The sequence below is a fragment of the Felis catus genome, chromosome A2 (genome assembly GCF_018350175.1).
Source record: "Felis catus isolate Fca126 chromosome A2, F.catus_Fca126_mat1.0, whole genome shotgun sequence".
Lineage (NCBI taxonomy): Eukaryota > Metazoa > Chordata > Mammalia > Carnivora > Felidae > Felis > Felis catus.
This window is the reverse complement of record NC_058369.1, coordinates 61,273,890-61,287,388: the sequence shown is the minus strand read 5'-3', so window position 1 is coordinate 61,287,388 and position 13,499 is coordinate 61,273,890. Positions and strand designations below refer to the sequence as shown.

The 13,499-nt window shown below is 53.5% G+C and overlaps 1 protein-coding gene across 4 annotated transcripts; it reads left to right on the top strand.

The window, feature by feature from the left end:
• Positions 1-5,775: 5,775 nt before the first annotated feature.
• Positions 5,776-13,458, top strand: POLD2 (DNA polymerase delta 2, accessory subunit). Of its 4 annotated transcripts, none has more exons than XM_006929051.5 (11): positions 5,776-5,922; positions 7,484-7,756; positions 10,342-10,463; positions 10,640-10,763; positions 10,891-11,005; positions 11,163-11,361; positions 11,579-11,659; positions 11,822-11,979; positions 12,199-12,326; positions 12,753-12,854; positions 13,215-13,458. In XM_006929051.5, the coding sequence occupies exons 2-11, from the start codon at positions 7,537-7,539 to the stop codon at positions 13,373-13,375; spliced, it is 1,410 nt and encodes a 469-aa protein (XP_006929113.1). In that variant the 5' UTR covers positions 5,776-5,922; positions 7,484-7,536; the 3' UTR covers positions 13,376-13,458. The 4 variants fall into 4 exon arrangements, with proteins under 4 accessions (XP_006929113.1, XP_023105879.1, XP_006929112.1 ...); XM_023250111.2 differs by lacking the exon at positions 5,776-5,922 and adding an exon at positions 6,214-6,340; XM_006929050.5 differs by lacking the exon at positions 5,776-5,922 and adding an exon at positions 6,367-6,575.
• Positions 13,459-13,499: the final 41 nt, after the last annotated feature.

The window sequence follows — 13,499 nt, the reverse complement described above, 5'->3', positions numbered from 1 at the left end:
CCAGGCGCCCCAAGATTTTAAAGTAATAGTATGAAAAAGTGTACACCAAAATTTTAGTCATTTAGGTGAAATGGACAAATCCCTAGAAAGACATGAATTACCAAAACTGACTTAAGAAATGGATTGTCTGAACTGACGTATTAGCTAGTGTAGAGACTGAATCAGTAATCAAAAAACAATCCATAAAAAGCCAAATGCTTCACCACTGAATTTTACCAAACATTCAAAGAAATTTAATACCGATCCTTCAAAGACTTTTCCAAAAATAAAAGGGAAGAGAACACTTCACATCTCATTTGAGGCCAGTATTACCCTGATACCAAAACTATACGAAGACATCACAAGAAAATAAAACAACAAATATCTCTTATAAAGAGGAATGCAAAACTCTTCAAGGAAACACTAGCAAACAGAATCCAGCAACATATAAAAAGAATTATACATCATGTCTGAGTGGGACCATTAAAATAAAAAAAGTCTGCTCTGTGACAGATACTGTCAAGAGAATGAAAAGACAAGCCACAATAATGGGAGAAAATACTTGCAAAAGGTATCTGATAAAAGGCTGTTATCCAAAATATACAAAGAATTTTTAAAACTAAAAATAAGAAAACAATCCAATTTAAAAATGGGCCAGAGGCGTAGCAATTTCTTACTTGACACATCCCCAAAGGCAAGGAAATTAAAAGCAAAAATGAACTACTGGGACCTTATGAAGATAAAAAGCTTCTGCACAGCAAAGGAAACAACCAACAAAACTAAAAGGCAACCAATGGAATGGGAAAAGATATTTGCAAATGACATATCAGACAAAGGGCTAGTATCCAAAATCTATAAAGAGCTCACCAAACTCCATACCTGAAAAACAAATAACCCAGTGAAGAAATAGGCAGAAAACATGAATAGACACTTCTCTAAAGAAGACATCCAGTTGGCCAACAGGCACATGAAAAGATGCTCAACGTCGCTCCTCATCAGGGAAATACAAATCAAAACCACACTCAGATATCACCTCACGCCAGTCAGAGTGGCCAAAATGAACAAATCAGGAGACTATAGATGCTGGCGAGGATGTGGAGAAACGGGAACCCTCTTGCACTGTTGGTGGGAATGCAAATTGGTGCAGCCGCCCTGGAAAGCAGTGTGGAGATTCCTCAAAAAATTAAAAATAGACCTACCCTATCACCCAGCAATAGCACTGCTAGGAATTTACCCAAGGGATACGGGAGTACTGATGCATAGGGACACTTGTACCCCAATGTTTATAGCAGCACTCTCAACAATAACCACATTATGGAAAGAGCCTAAATGTCCATCAACTGATGAATGGATAAAGAAATTCTGGTTTATATACACAATGGAGTACTATGTGGCAATGAGAAAGAATGAAATATGGCCCTTTGTAGCAACATGGATGGAACTGGAGAGTGTTATGCTAAGTGAAATAAGCCATACATAGAAAGACAGATACCATATGGTTTCACTCTTATGTGGATCCTGAGAAACTTAACAGAAACCCATGGGGGAGGGGAAGGGGAAAAAAAAGAGGTTAGAGTGGAAGAGAGCCAAAGCATAAGAGAGTCTTAAAAGCTGAGAACAAACTGAGGGTTGATGGGGGGTGGGAGGGTGGGGAGGGTGGGTGATGGGTATTGAGGAGAGCACCTTTTGGGATGAGCACTGGGTGTTGTATGGAAACCAATTTGACAATAAACTTCATATATTGAAAAAAATAAATAAATAAAAATAATGAAAAATAAAACTATTAAGAGTTACAAAAGGGGGCCACAAAGCATTAAACCCCTAGCATGGGCACTTAAAAAAAAAATGGGCCAGAGATTTTGACACCTCACCAGAAAAGATATACTGATGGCAAATAAGCATGTGAGATGTTCCACAACGTTTCATCAGGGAAATGCAAATTATAACAATGATACCACTACACCCCTATTAAAATGGCTAAAATCTGGGGGCGCCTGGGTGGCGCAGTCGGTTAAGCGTCCGACTTCAGCCAGGTCACGATCTGGCGGTCCGTGAGTTCGAGCCCCACGTCGGGCTCTGGGCTGACGGCTCAGAGCCTGGAGCCTGTTTCCGATTCTGTGTCTCCCTCTCTCTCTGCCCCTCCCCCATTCATGCTCTGTCTCTCTCTGTCCCAAAAAATAAATAAACGTTGAAAAAAAAAATTTAAAAAAACAATGGCTAAAATCTGGAATGCTGAGAATGCTGGAATGCTAAGAATAGAAGGAAAGTAACTTAGGTAATAAAATACAGATACGAAAAACCCACAGCTAAAATCAAACTCAATTATAAACGACTTAAAGCTTTTCCTCTAAAATCAAGAAGAAGAAGTGGTGCCTGAGTGGCTCAGTCGGTTAAGTGTCCGACTTTGGATCAGGTCATGATCTCGCAGTTTGTGGGTTTGAGCCCCATGTGGGGCTCCATGCTGCCGGTGCAGAGCCTGCTTGGGATTCTCTCTCCACCTCCCTCTCTGCCCCCCCCCCCCATTCAAACTTTCTCTCTCAAATAAACTTAAAAAATAATAAAAAAGATAAAAATAAAAACCATTTACATAGTATCAAAAGAACAAAACACTTAGGAATTAGCATAACCAAGAATGTGACACACTTGTACACTGGACACTAAAATACATTGCTGAAAACAGCCAAGGACATACTCTCTTAGCCTTAGCACCATCTTCTTGGAAACCTCTGCATCATGAAAGCCAAGTGGAGGAAGAAGCGAATGTGCAGGCTTAAGTGTAAAAGATGAGGCAGGGGTACCTGGGTAGCCCCATCAGTTGGGTATCTGACTCTTGATTTCTTCAGCTCAGGTCATGACCTCACGGTTTGTGGGTTAGAGCCCCACATCGGGCTCTGCACTGACAGCATGGAGCCTGCTTGGGATTCTGTGTCTCCCTCTCTCTGCCCCTCCCCCACTTGCTCTCTATCTCAAAAATAAACATTAAGAAAGAAAGAAAGAAAGAAAGAAAGAAAGAAAGAAAGAAAGAAAGAAAGAAAGATAGATGAGGCAGAGGTCCAAGTAAACCACTAGCTTGTGCACCCACAGAAGCCGCAGGAGCAGAAACAAGGAAAGCCAGAGGCCAGGGATGCTGGTACGAATTGTTGGACTGCATGCCTACTTTCTAGAACTTGATTCAATGGCTCTAGAACATCCATCATCATCTGATTGCAATGACACAGCACAAGCCTTGCTCATACCAAAACAGTCCCTTTTAGTCCTTTGCCCTGGACCTGTGACTTTCAGGACTAACTCTGTTTCCACTTGTGGCTGTATATAACATGTGTACAACAAATCATCTCTTCTGCTGTCTTAGCTGAAAAAAAACAAGACAAACTAAAGACATAACTGGAAAGACATTCCATGTTCATGTATTAGAAGATTTCGTATTGTTAAAGTGTATTACTCAAAGTGATCTACAGATTAAATGCAATCTCTATCAAAACCCCAATGATATTTTTTGCAGAAATGGAAAAACCCTTTCTGAGATCCACATGGAATCTCAAGGGACCCCAAATAGCCAAACAATCCTGAAAAAGAACACAGTGGGAGGACTCACACTCTCTGATTTCAAAGCCTACAACAAAGCTACAATAATCAAAACAGTGTGGTACTGGCATAAAGACAGACAGATAGACCAGTGAAATCGCCCAGAAATAAACCTTTGCATGCGTGGTCAAATGATTTTTGACAAGGATGCCAAGACCATTCAATGAGAAAAGGACAGTGTTTTCAACACATGGCATTGGGAAAACTGGATATGTACATGCAAAAAGTGAAGTTGAACCCTTACCTAAAATCATATATAAAAGTTAATCCTACACAGATCAAAGACGTAAGCCTAAGAGCTACAACTATAAAACTCTTAGAAGAAACCATAGGGGGAAAGCTTCATGACACTGGATTTGGCAATGACTTCTTGGCTATGACACCAAAGGCACAGGTTATAAAAAAAATAACAGAGTGCATACACACAGTGTCACTAATCATTAGGGAAATGCAAATAAAAACCACACTGACATTCAACCTAAAACCCATTAGGATGGCTACCATCAAAAAACCAGAGGGGCACCTGTGTGGCTCAGCCGGTTAGGCGTCCAACTTCGGCTCAGGTCATGAATTCGCAGTTCATGGCTTCAAGCCCCACATCGGGCTCTGTGCTGACAGCTCAGAGCCTGGAGCCTGCTTCTGATTCTGTGTGTCCCTCTCTCTCTGCCTCTAAAAAAGGCTCATGCTCTGTCGCTCTCTGTCTCTAAAAAAAGATAAACATTTAAAAAATTAAAAAAAAAAAAAAAGGAGTTCGTGTTAAAAAACCAGAAAAGAACAAGTGTTGGCCAGGATGTGGAGAAACTGAAAAACCTTGTGTACTGTAGGTGGGAATGCACAGTGGTGCAACAGCTGTGGAAAACTGTGTGTGTGTGTAGGGGGAGGTCCTCAAAAAACTAAACATGGAAGGGGCGCCTGGGTGGTTCAGTTGGTTAAGCGACCGACTTCAGCTCAGGTCATGATCTCACAGCTTGTGAGTTTGGGCCCCGAGTCGGGCTCTGTGCTGATAGCTTGGAGCCTGAAGCCTGCTTTAAGATTCTTTGTCTCCCTCTCTCTCTGCCCCTCCCTCACTGATGCTTTGTTTCTCTCTTAAAAAAAAAAATTAAACATAGAATTACCATTTGCTCCAGCAATTGCACTTGTAGGTAAGCAGCATTATTCATGGTAGTCACAAGATGAAAACGAGCCAAATGTCAATTGACGAACTGAATGGATGCACAAAAGGTGGTTTGTACCCACAAAGTATTATTGGCCCATAAAAAAGAAGGAAATTCTGACACGTTACAATATGGAGGTATCTTGAAGATGTACCCCTTAAATACATGATAAGCCAGATACAAAAAGACAAATATTTATGATTCCACTTGTATGAGGTACCCTAGAAGAGGCTCATTCATAGAGACAGACAGCAAATTGGAATTAATGGAGATGGGGTGAGGGAGTGGGGGATTACTGTGTTACGGGGACAGAGATTCAGTTTGGGATAATGAAACGGATCCAGAGATGGGTGGTGGTGATGGCTGCACAACACTGTGAATATATTTAATGCCCCTGAACTAGACACTTCACAGCGGGTGAAACGGTATTTTTCCAGAATAAAAAACTGCACATAAAAACACGCGAGTGAACATCACAGAAGACCCCTACCCTGCACCGCAGGCGCAACCACCCAGCCCTGGCTTTCCGGGGACACTCTATCGGGCTCTGAGGGGCCCACTCCCAAAGGCGCAGCTTCTGTCGAGCCTTCAGCTCCCTGAGGCCTTTTATGTGTCTACACATTTAAGAACATCTTTGGTTTCACGTCCAAAGAGCCCTAAGTGGAGAGAACAAATCGGGGTTCGTTTTCTGTCGCAAAGTAAGAACTTAGCAATTGCCAGCCGTGGTCCAGCTTCCACGTGGCATCGGTGGGCCGCAGGTCTGCGCCCGAGCTCGGGGCAGCAAGGAGCACAATTCTCCAAACGTTTCACGGATGCTGCACAAACGCGTCCCCACCGTCGGGAGCCCGCCCCACCCCCCACGACCGACGGCACCGGCCCTGGGCCCCCGCCGCCTTCCCCAGGCTGTGACAGCATGCGATGCAGCAGCAAGTGTGAGGGACCTCCTGCAGCCGGAGCTCTGGGGTGTCACCCGCCCTCACGACCCCCGTTGTCCTGGAGACCGGACCGGCACCGGAAGCGGCGCGCAGGGAATGACGCTCAGTGCGTGCGACCCGCCCCGCGGCTGCGCGTGCGAAGGAGGGAGCGAGCTCCGCGGCCAGGGCGCCCTGGCTCCGGGCATCGGTGTCGTGCGGGGGAGAGCACCCCGCAGCGGGCGCGGCGCCGGGACAGCCGAGGGCGGGTGCAGGATGAAGGAGAGTTCAGTGTACGCTGGGCCACGGCCTGTCCGCTTCCCTAACACTAACCCTAGCCCGAAGCGCTCCTCCTCTGTCCCGCACCGCAGTCCCCAGCTCTGCTCTCCGCCCACGGACCTCAGGCACAGGCCTCGGGACACGCGAATGCTCGGGTCTCGCAGCACCCATCGGCCCGCGTAGTCCGGGAAACGCGGGGCGCGACCAGAGGCGGGGCGCTCGCGGATTGGCAGGCCCCACGGTGATGGACGGAACGGGCGGGTTGGTGATTGGTAGAGGCGTCAGGGGCGGGGCGCGCGAGCCCAGGGAGGTGGGCGGGCCCCGAGGTGATAGACGGAGCGGGCAGCTTGGTGATTGGCTGGAGGCAGCACGCGGAGAGGGGCGGGGTGGTGCGCGCGGATTGGCGGGAGGTGGTCGGCAGCGCGCGGCTTGGTGAGTGAGGTCCCGCGTCCCCCGGTCCGCGTGGCGGCGGCGGCGGCGGGGCCGGGGTTCCGAGTCCGCGCGTGGCGGAGGCTGGGCGGCTTCTCTCAGGGTCCCTGCTGCATTCGACAAGCTGAAGTTAGAGCGCGGGCCAGGACTTCTTCCAGGGCTGCGGCCCCGCTCAGCTCGTTTGGGCCGGAAGTCAGTCCGATTCCGCCCCGGCCCAGAGCCGTGCGGTACAAGCAGGGTACGGGCACCTAGCGGCTGCCCTGAAACCATGCACGAAAAAGGAGGGACCGAAGGCCGTCCCATGTGCTCTGTCCGACGGTTTGCACCGGGCTCGTGGTTCAGAGCGCGGCTCGGTGCGGCCCGGGCTGCTGCCGGGAGGCGGGGTTGGGGCTCCGTGCGGTTTGGGCGTCCACGGGAGGCGGGGTCGGGGCTCCGTGCGGTTTGGGCGTCCACGGGAGGCGGGGTCGGGGCTGCGTTCGGTTTGGGCGGCCGCCGGGAGGCGGGGTCGGGGCTCAGTAAACAGTAAAATGGGAGAAATAGAAGTGCCAAGGGACGGTTGCAGTTGGAGAGGGTGAAGCGTTAGCAAAGACAGGGAGAGCAGGGTATGGGGAGCCAGCGAGTCTGCACCTGTAGGCAGTGGAGGGAGAAGAGCTGGGGCAGATGTCAGTAGAGACTTGGAGTTTTAGTCACTGAAACGGAGGGCCTTTTGAGCAAAGGAGTGACTGATTAATATTTTGTTTTGTTTAAAATAGGCTTATTATTTTATGGTAGACTTATATGATAATGAGACTGCCCTCATGCCCTGAGATGGGGCAGGTGCGGGGGAGCAAGATGGGGGTGGATGGCAGGTAGAATTGGGACGCCCGCTAGTTGTCTAGGTGGAGATGCGAGGCCAGCCGTGGATACCTGGGGCAGGTCTGGAGAGCTCTGGGTGGGAGAAGCATTTCCTAGCTCTCCTTTCTGGATGAGGATTCCAAGGCACACTTTGATATCCAGCACAGCTGACTTCCAGGTGCCATCCTGAACCATGTGTGGGGAGAGCTGCAGCTCTCCCCTCCTCTCCCAGTGCCCATGGGTGCAGTGGAGACACACCAGGAAAGCCATGGAGTGGGCAGGGGTTGCAGGGACACGTCTGTGTGTTCACAGTGACTGCCTCCTCCTCGGCGTGAGCACCAGGTCTGGACGCATCCAGCGCAGCCATGTTCTCTGAGCAGGCTGCCCAGAGGGCCCATACTCTGCTCTCCCCGCCGTCAGCCAGCAATGCCACCTTTGCCCGCGTGCCTGTGTCCATGTACACCAACTCCTCGCAGCCCTTCCGGCTGGGGGAGCGCAGCTTCAGCCGGCAGTATGCCCACATTTATGCCACCCGCCTCATCCAAATGAGGCCCTTCCTGGTGAGCCGGGCCAAACAGCACTGGGGTAAGTGATGAATTCGGGGAAGTGCTTCCTCCCCACCAGCCCAGAGGGTCCCTGGAGTTTTCAGAAATGTCATATGAGGGACCTGGTAGAGCTGGAACCTTCTTCAATTTATCCCACTTCTCAGTTATCTTGGGAATGTAAACCTCTTTGTGCCTCAGTTTCTTCTTCAGGTAGTCATGAGGATTAGCTTAGGAATTGCTAGGTTTAGAGTGAGGTTTAGTTCCGAGGCTGGGTGAGATGGGGCTGAGCTCTGGCGTAGCCGTGATGATTTCACTGGTGTAAGCATACGTTTTTCCTTTTCTTGAGTTCAGATTGTGTGTCCATGCTGTGGCTAGCAAGGGGCTCAGTGTGGCAGGCCAGCCACCAGGCACTGGGAGCCAGGGTGTCCGTGAAGACACCCACCGCCTCTCTAGGGGGCTTCCTGTGTGCTCGCTGATGTCTGTCTGTCTGTCTGCTTCTCTGCACCTTCTGTGTTGGTTGGGCATGAGTCTCCTGTCCCTGGGGCTCTCCTGTCTTTCCTAATCAAGGGGCCTGGGCAAGGCACATCTTTTCTTTTTTCCCCAGTTCTTCTGTGCTCTCTCCTGCAGGACTCCCACCTTTGACTTTTGCTGCCTCACTCAATTCTTCTGTTTATAAGAGTGGCTTTCCATGTAGTTTTCAACTCCTCTGTTACGTTGTTAAACTGGAATGTTCATAGGTGGGACCGTGTCTTACTCATTTTCCTTGCCCCCAGCACTGGACTTGGTGGTCCCAGCTCTGGGTGCACACTGGAAGCAGCAGGAAGGCTGTGGGACAGAGGCGCCTGTCCCGTCCCACCCCACTGAGCCGACGGCATCGCCTCTGGTTTCATTATAGGCATGAGAACTAGACCATCACACCTGCCAGGGATGTTTTCTGTTGTCTCTGTTGCAGGCACGAGTGCTGTCACCTTTCCTCTCTTCACATGATGAGGGGCTCCTTCCTCTGGCTCCCAGCGGCCTTTTCCTCGCTTCCCTTGCAGCTTCCTCCATTCTCCTCGGTTTCTGTGTCACTGCTACCATTCTGGTACCACACCTGTCTTGCAGTCACCATTCCTGCTAACAAAGCTGCCCAGTGACAGAAAACAGCTGTCTTACTCTGCCCACAGATGGGTCAGTAGTTCAGACAGCGGCCGTGGTGAATGGGGCCTTGGCTGGGGTTGAAGCTGGCTTCTCCCAGAATGCGTCCCTGCGCGTGGATTCTGCATGTTGCCAGGCTTTCCGACCAGACTTCAGCCTGTCCCGGGACTTGTCTGTCTCTCTTGAGCTTCCCAACCACGCTGAACCCCTTCTCAGTGTTGGCATCGCCTCCGCCTGGCACACTCTTTCCCCGTCTTCCCTCGTGACCTCAGCTTACTGTCCTGTGCTTTGAGAGGCCACAGCAGCCCTCAGGGCTTTCTTGTTCCCTTTGCCTTGGCTCCCGCTGGTTTGGAAGCTTGCGGAGGGTGAGGACAGGCCTTGGTGTTCACTCTTGGTGCTGGTGTCTGGCCCGATGCCCACACGCTGTCCAGCTGGACAGCTGTCCTGCCCTCGACACAGGGCTGTGTGGCTCTACCAGGTGCTCAGCTGCGTACGTTGGGCCCCAGCTGTGTACCCTTGGACACGTCACTCAATCTCCCTGTGCCTCCGTTTCCTCAGCTGTATGTCGGGGCAGTAACATCTACTCCGGCGTGTTGTCAGTGTGGAGAAGTTCCACTCGCTGCTCGGCACGGCCCCCCCAGGGCTGAGCGAGGGCCCTGCAGACAGGCTTTGGGGGTGTGTTTCCATGCCATTTCTGTCTGGTGCTGGCGCTCTCCTCTTGTTTTGAACTACCCACCTCCACTCCCTGGGATGTAGATCTGTGGAATGTTCTTGGTTACTCCAGAGCAGAAGGGGCTCAGGAAGAGGTTGGTCCAGCATACACAGGACCCCATCTGGTCCTGACAGCACTTCCCCAGGCTCAGGGTCTCTCCTGACAAACCCACAGGCTTCCTGGGACTTGCATTCCCTTTCTCCTGCCCACGAGTCTGGCCGACTGTGCCTCTCTGATGTTTTTAGGGCAGGGCTGCGCAGAGAGTTGGCATGCTTCCTCCTCAGAGCCAGTGTCACAGTTAGGTATAAATGACGTAAGACTGTTGGTTCCCTTTTGCTTTTTGCTGCAGCAGATGACAAAGCCACAAACTGAGCAGCTTAGGACAACAGAAATGTGCTCTCAGTTCTGGAGGCCAGGAGTGTGACATCAGGTGTTGGCAGGGTTGTGCCCTCCGGAGGCTCTTAGGGAGGACCCTTTCTTGCCTCTTCCAGTCCCTGGTGGCTGCCTGGGCCTCCCAGTCTCTGCCTCCGTCTTCATGGTGCCTCCTCTGCACGTCTGCCTTTCTTATAAGGACACGGGATCCAGGGACCTAACCATATCCCGGATCCTTCTGTCCCGGGTCCGAGTCTACTAGTTTTGGGGGTCCTTGCCCCCGAAGGTCTCTTTCTCCTCCAGAGCCCAGGCCCGTGGGCTGCACGGCTCCATGAGGCCTGTTGCAGTGCCCCAGGGTGGGCTGGGAGGGCTGCCTGGTCTGAGCTCATGCCCGTCACACTCAGGTGCTGGAGTCCAAATAAAGAAGCTATGTGAGCTACAGCCCGGGGAGAAGTGCTGTGTGGTGGGGACCCTGTTCAAGGCCATGCCGCTCCAGCCATCCATCCTGCGGGAGATCAGCGAAGAGGTGAGCCAGCTGGCTGACACATGCCTCCCCTGGGACACGTCCTGTGGGCACCCGTGGGACCTCCTGCCATGGTCCCAGGGAATTGGGGGTCGGGGTCACCGTGCCATCTCACTTGTGGGGTGCAGGAGCCTTGGTGGCCTCCAGCCCCAAAACTACCTCCCGTCTCCGAATTCCAGCACAACCTACTCCCCCAGCCCCCACGGAGCAAATACATCCATCCGGACGACGAGCTGGTCTTGGAAGATGAACTGCAGCGCATCAAACTGGAAGGCACCATTGATGTGTGCAAGCTGGTCACAGGTAGGGGCAGGAGGGGTGATCATTTGCCAGCGCGGCACAGGAGAGCTGGACGGTTTTGCGTTGTGAGTGACTGGAAGGAAGCGGTTCTTGGGCTTCCCTCCTGGAGGCTAATAGCACTGCTCTGCAGGGACGGTCCTGGCCGTGCTCGGCTCCGTGAGAGACACTGGGAAGTTTCTGGTGGAGGACCACTGCTTTGCAGAGCTTGCTCCTCAGGAGCCCGCACCCTGCCTTGACACAGACAGGTGAGGAGCAGGTGCACAGGGGCCCGGCCGGTGGTCCCGGGAAATCACAGGTGCCGGGCTGCATGTCCCCTGCTCACCCGTGATGGCGGCCAGGGTGGGTGCAGAGCAGGGACACCTGCCGTCTGGGCACCCACGAGGACCCCGACTTCTCCCGCAGGTTTGTGCTGCTGGTGTCTGGCCTGGGCCTGGGTGGAGGTGGGGGCGAGAGCCTGCTGGGCACCCAGCTGCTGGTGGATGTGGTGACCGGGCAGCTGGGGGACGAGGGGGAGCAGTGCAGTGCCGCGCATGTGTCCCGGGTAATCCTGGCCGGGAACCTCCTGAGCCACAACACCCAGAGCAGAGACTCCATCAACAAGGTACAGTGCCTGCCTGCCTGCCTGCATTCAAGCTCCTCCTTTCCTCCTTCCCCCGGGAGAGTCGGGGTCCAGGGCCTCACATGTCTGGTGGGACATGCCCTGCGGTGATGCCAGGACCTCTGCTCGGGGCCCACTCTGAGGGCAGGGGAGCCCGTGGTGCAGACCCTAACCACACCCAGCAGCGGGGGCCTCACAGCCTGTTGACTCGTATCCCCAGGCCAAGTACTTAACCAAGAAAACCCAGGCAGCCAGCGTGGAGGCCGTCAAGATGCTGGATGAGATCCTCCTGCAGCTGAGTGTGAGTGAGCTGGGGGCCAGCTGGGTGATGACATTGGGGTCTCTGAGGCTGCAGCTGGGCACTGGAAGGCGGGCCGGGGGAGGGGTGGGTGAGATCTGGAGGGGCCACATATGGAGGGCGCCGGGCCTTACAAAGCTCCCCTGACTCTCCCTATGCCTTCAGGCCTCGGTACCCGTGGATGTGATGCCGGGAGAATTTGACCCAACCAACTACACACTCCCCCAGCAGCCCCTGCACCCCTGCATGTTCCCGTTGGCCACTGCCTACTCAACCCTCCAGCTGGTCACCAACCCCTACCAGGCCACCATTGATGGAGTCAGGTAGCCACTTGCGGCCACACCCCAGCTGAGCACTGGCCTCTTGCCTCGGTGGCACTGGGAGGGGAGGGTTGGGTCCAGGGCTGCAGTTGGCCGGGACCTAGTGTCTTTGTCAAAGTTGGCCTGGGACAGCAGCCATGAGAATGCAGGGGGAGCTCTGGGCCCTGTGGGGGTACAGCTGCTGGCCCCCAGGGTGGGGATCAGCTGAGCCTTGCCTTGCAGATTCCTAGGGACATCAGGACAGAATGTGAGCGACATTTTCCGGTACAGCAGCATGGAGGACCACCTGGAGATACTGGAGTGGACGCTGCGCATCCGTCACATCAGCCCCACAGCCCCCGACACGCTAGGTAATGGGGTCAAGGGCCAAGAGGGTCCCAATGAGGGGGCCTGTGTGCTTGGAGGGTGGGCGTCATTTGTACCCAGCAATCCTGCCTTGACCTATCTAAGGAAAAGTCCAGATGCTTGGCCCTCATTCCGGAAGGTACTCTGGAGCTTTCCCTCAGGGCTGAAGGCCACGGGGAGCATATCAGGAGTTTGGGCTGGTCAGAGCCTTGCACGCTGCCACAGGGCCGCCCAGGAGGGTGAAGGTGGCAGGTACGTTCACCTGTCCCCAGGCTCATGTGGCGATGTCTGGACCCTAGCAGGCAGGGCTGCTACCAGCATAGCCTGAGTGTGTGTGAGCGGGTGGGCTGTGGTGCTCGGTGAGGAGGACCCCACCCCGGCCGTGTGCGGTGCCGAGCCCAGAAGCCGCAACCACTGTGGGCCTTCCCCAGGTTGCTACCCCTTCTACAAGACAGACCCGTTCATCTTTCCCGAGTGTCCTCATGTCTACTTTTGTGGGAACACCCCCAGCTTTGGCTCTAAAATCTTCCGAGGTAAGTCCTTTCTTCTGGGGGCCTCAGGCCTGGGCTGTCATGAGAGGGCAGGGCTCGCAGAAAAGGCCGCACCGGAGTCCCCAGGCCCCGTGCGTTAGGCAGCCTGCCTGGTGGCCCGCTGGCTGAGTGGGGGCTGAAACGGCCCACACGTGTGCAGTGGTGTTCACGCTTACCCCGGTCAGCATGGCTTTAGCCTCTGACCGTCCTGCTGTCTTGGGCCCTTGCATCTGGCCAGAAGGAGCTTCCGAGGCCAGCACTCCCATGGTGCTGATGGGGAACTCCTGTTTGCTTCTGGTGACTTCCCTCGGAGACCAGGCCCACCCAGAACCTGAGGGGGCGCCTGTGTGGCTTCTCTGCTAGGCCCAGAGGACCAGAGGGTGCTGCTGGTGGCTGTCCCTGACTTCAGCAGCACGCAGACCGCCTGTCTCGTGAATCTGCGCAGCCTGGCCTGCCAGCCCATCAGCTTCTCAGGCTTCGGAGCTGAGGAGGAGGACCTGGGGGGCCTGGGTCTGGACCCCTGACTCACAGAGACCCTGGCCACCCTTTCCCCAGAGTGTTGGCACCACAGCAGGGGGTGCTTTGTAATAAAAGCCTGACCTTGTGATGGCGTTGAGCTCCTGCAGACCTGACCCCTGGCCAACAATA

Coding starts and splice junctions, on each gene's coding strand:
- POLD2 (XM_006929051.5), top strand. CDS start 7,537: ATGTTCTCTGAGCAGGCTGCCCAGAGGGCCCATACTCTGCTCTCCCCG. Junction 10,464..10,639: donor TGCGGGAGATCAGCGAAGAG/GTGAGCCAGCTG, acceptor TCCGAATTCCAG/CACAACCTACTCCCCCAGCC. Junction 11,660..11,821: donor AGATCCTCCTGCAGCTGAGT/GTGAGTGAGCTG, acceptor CTATGCCTTCAG/GCCTCGGTACCCGTGGATGT.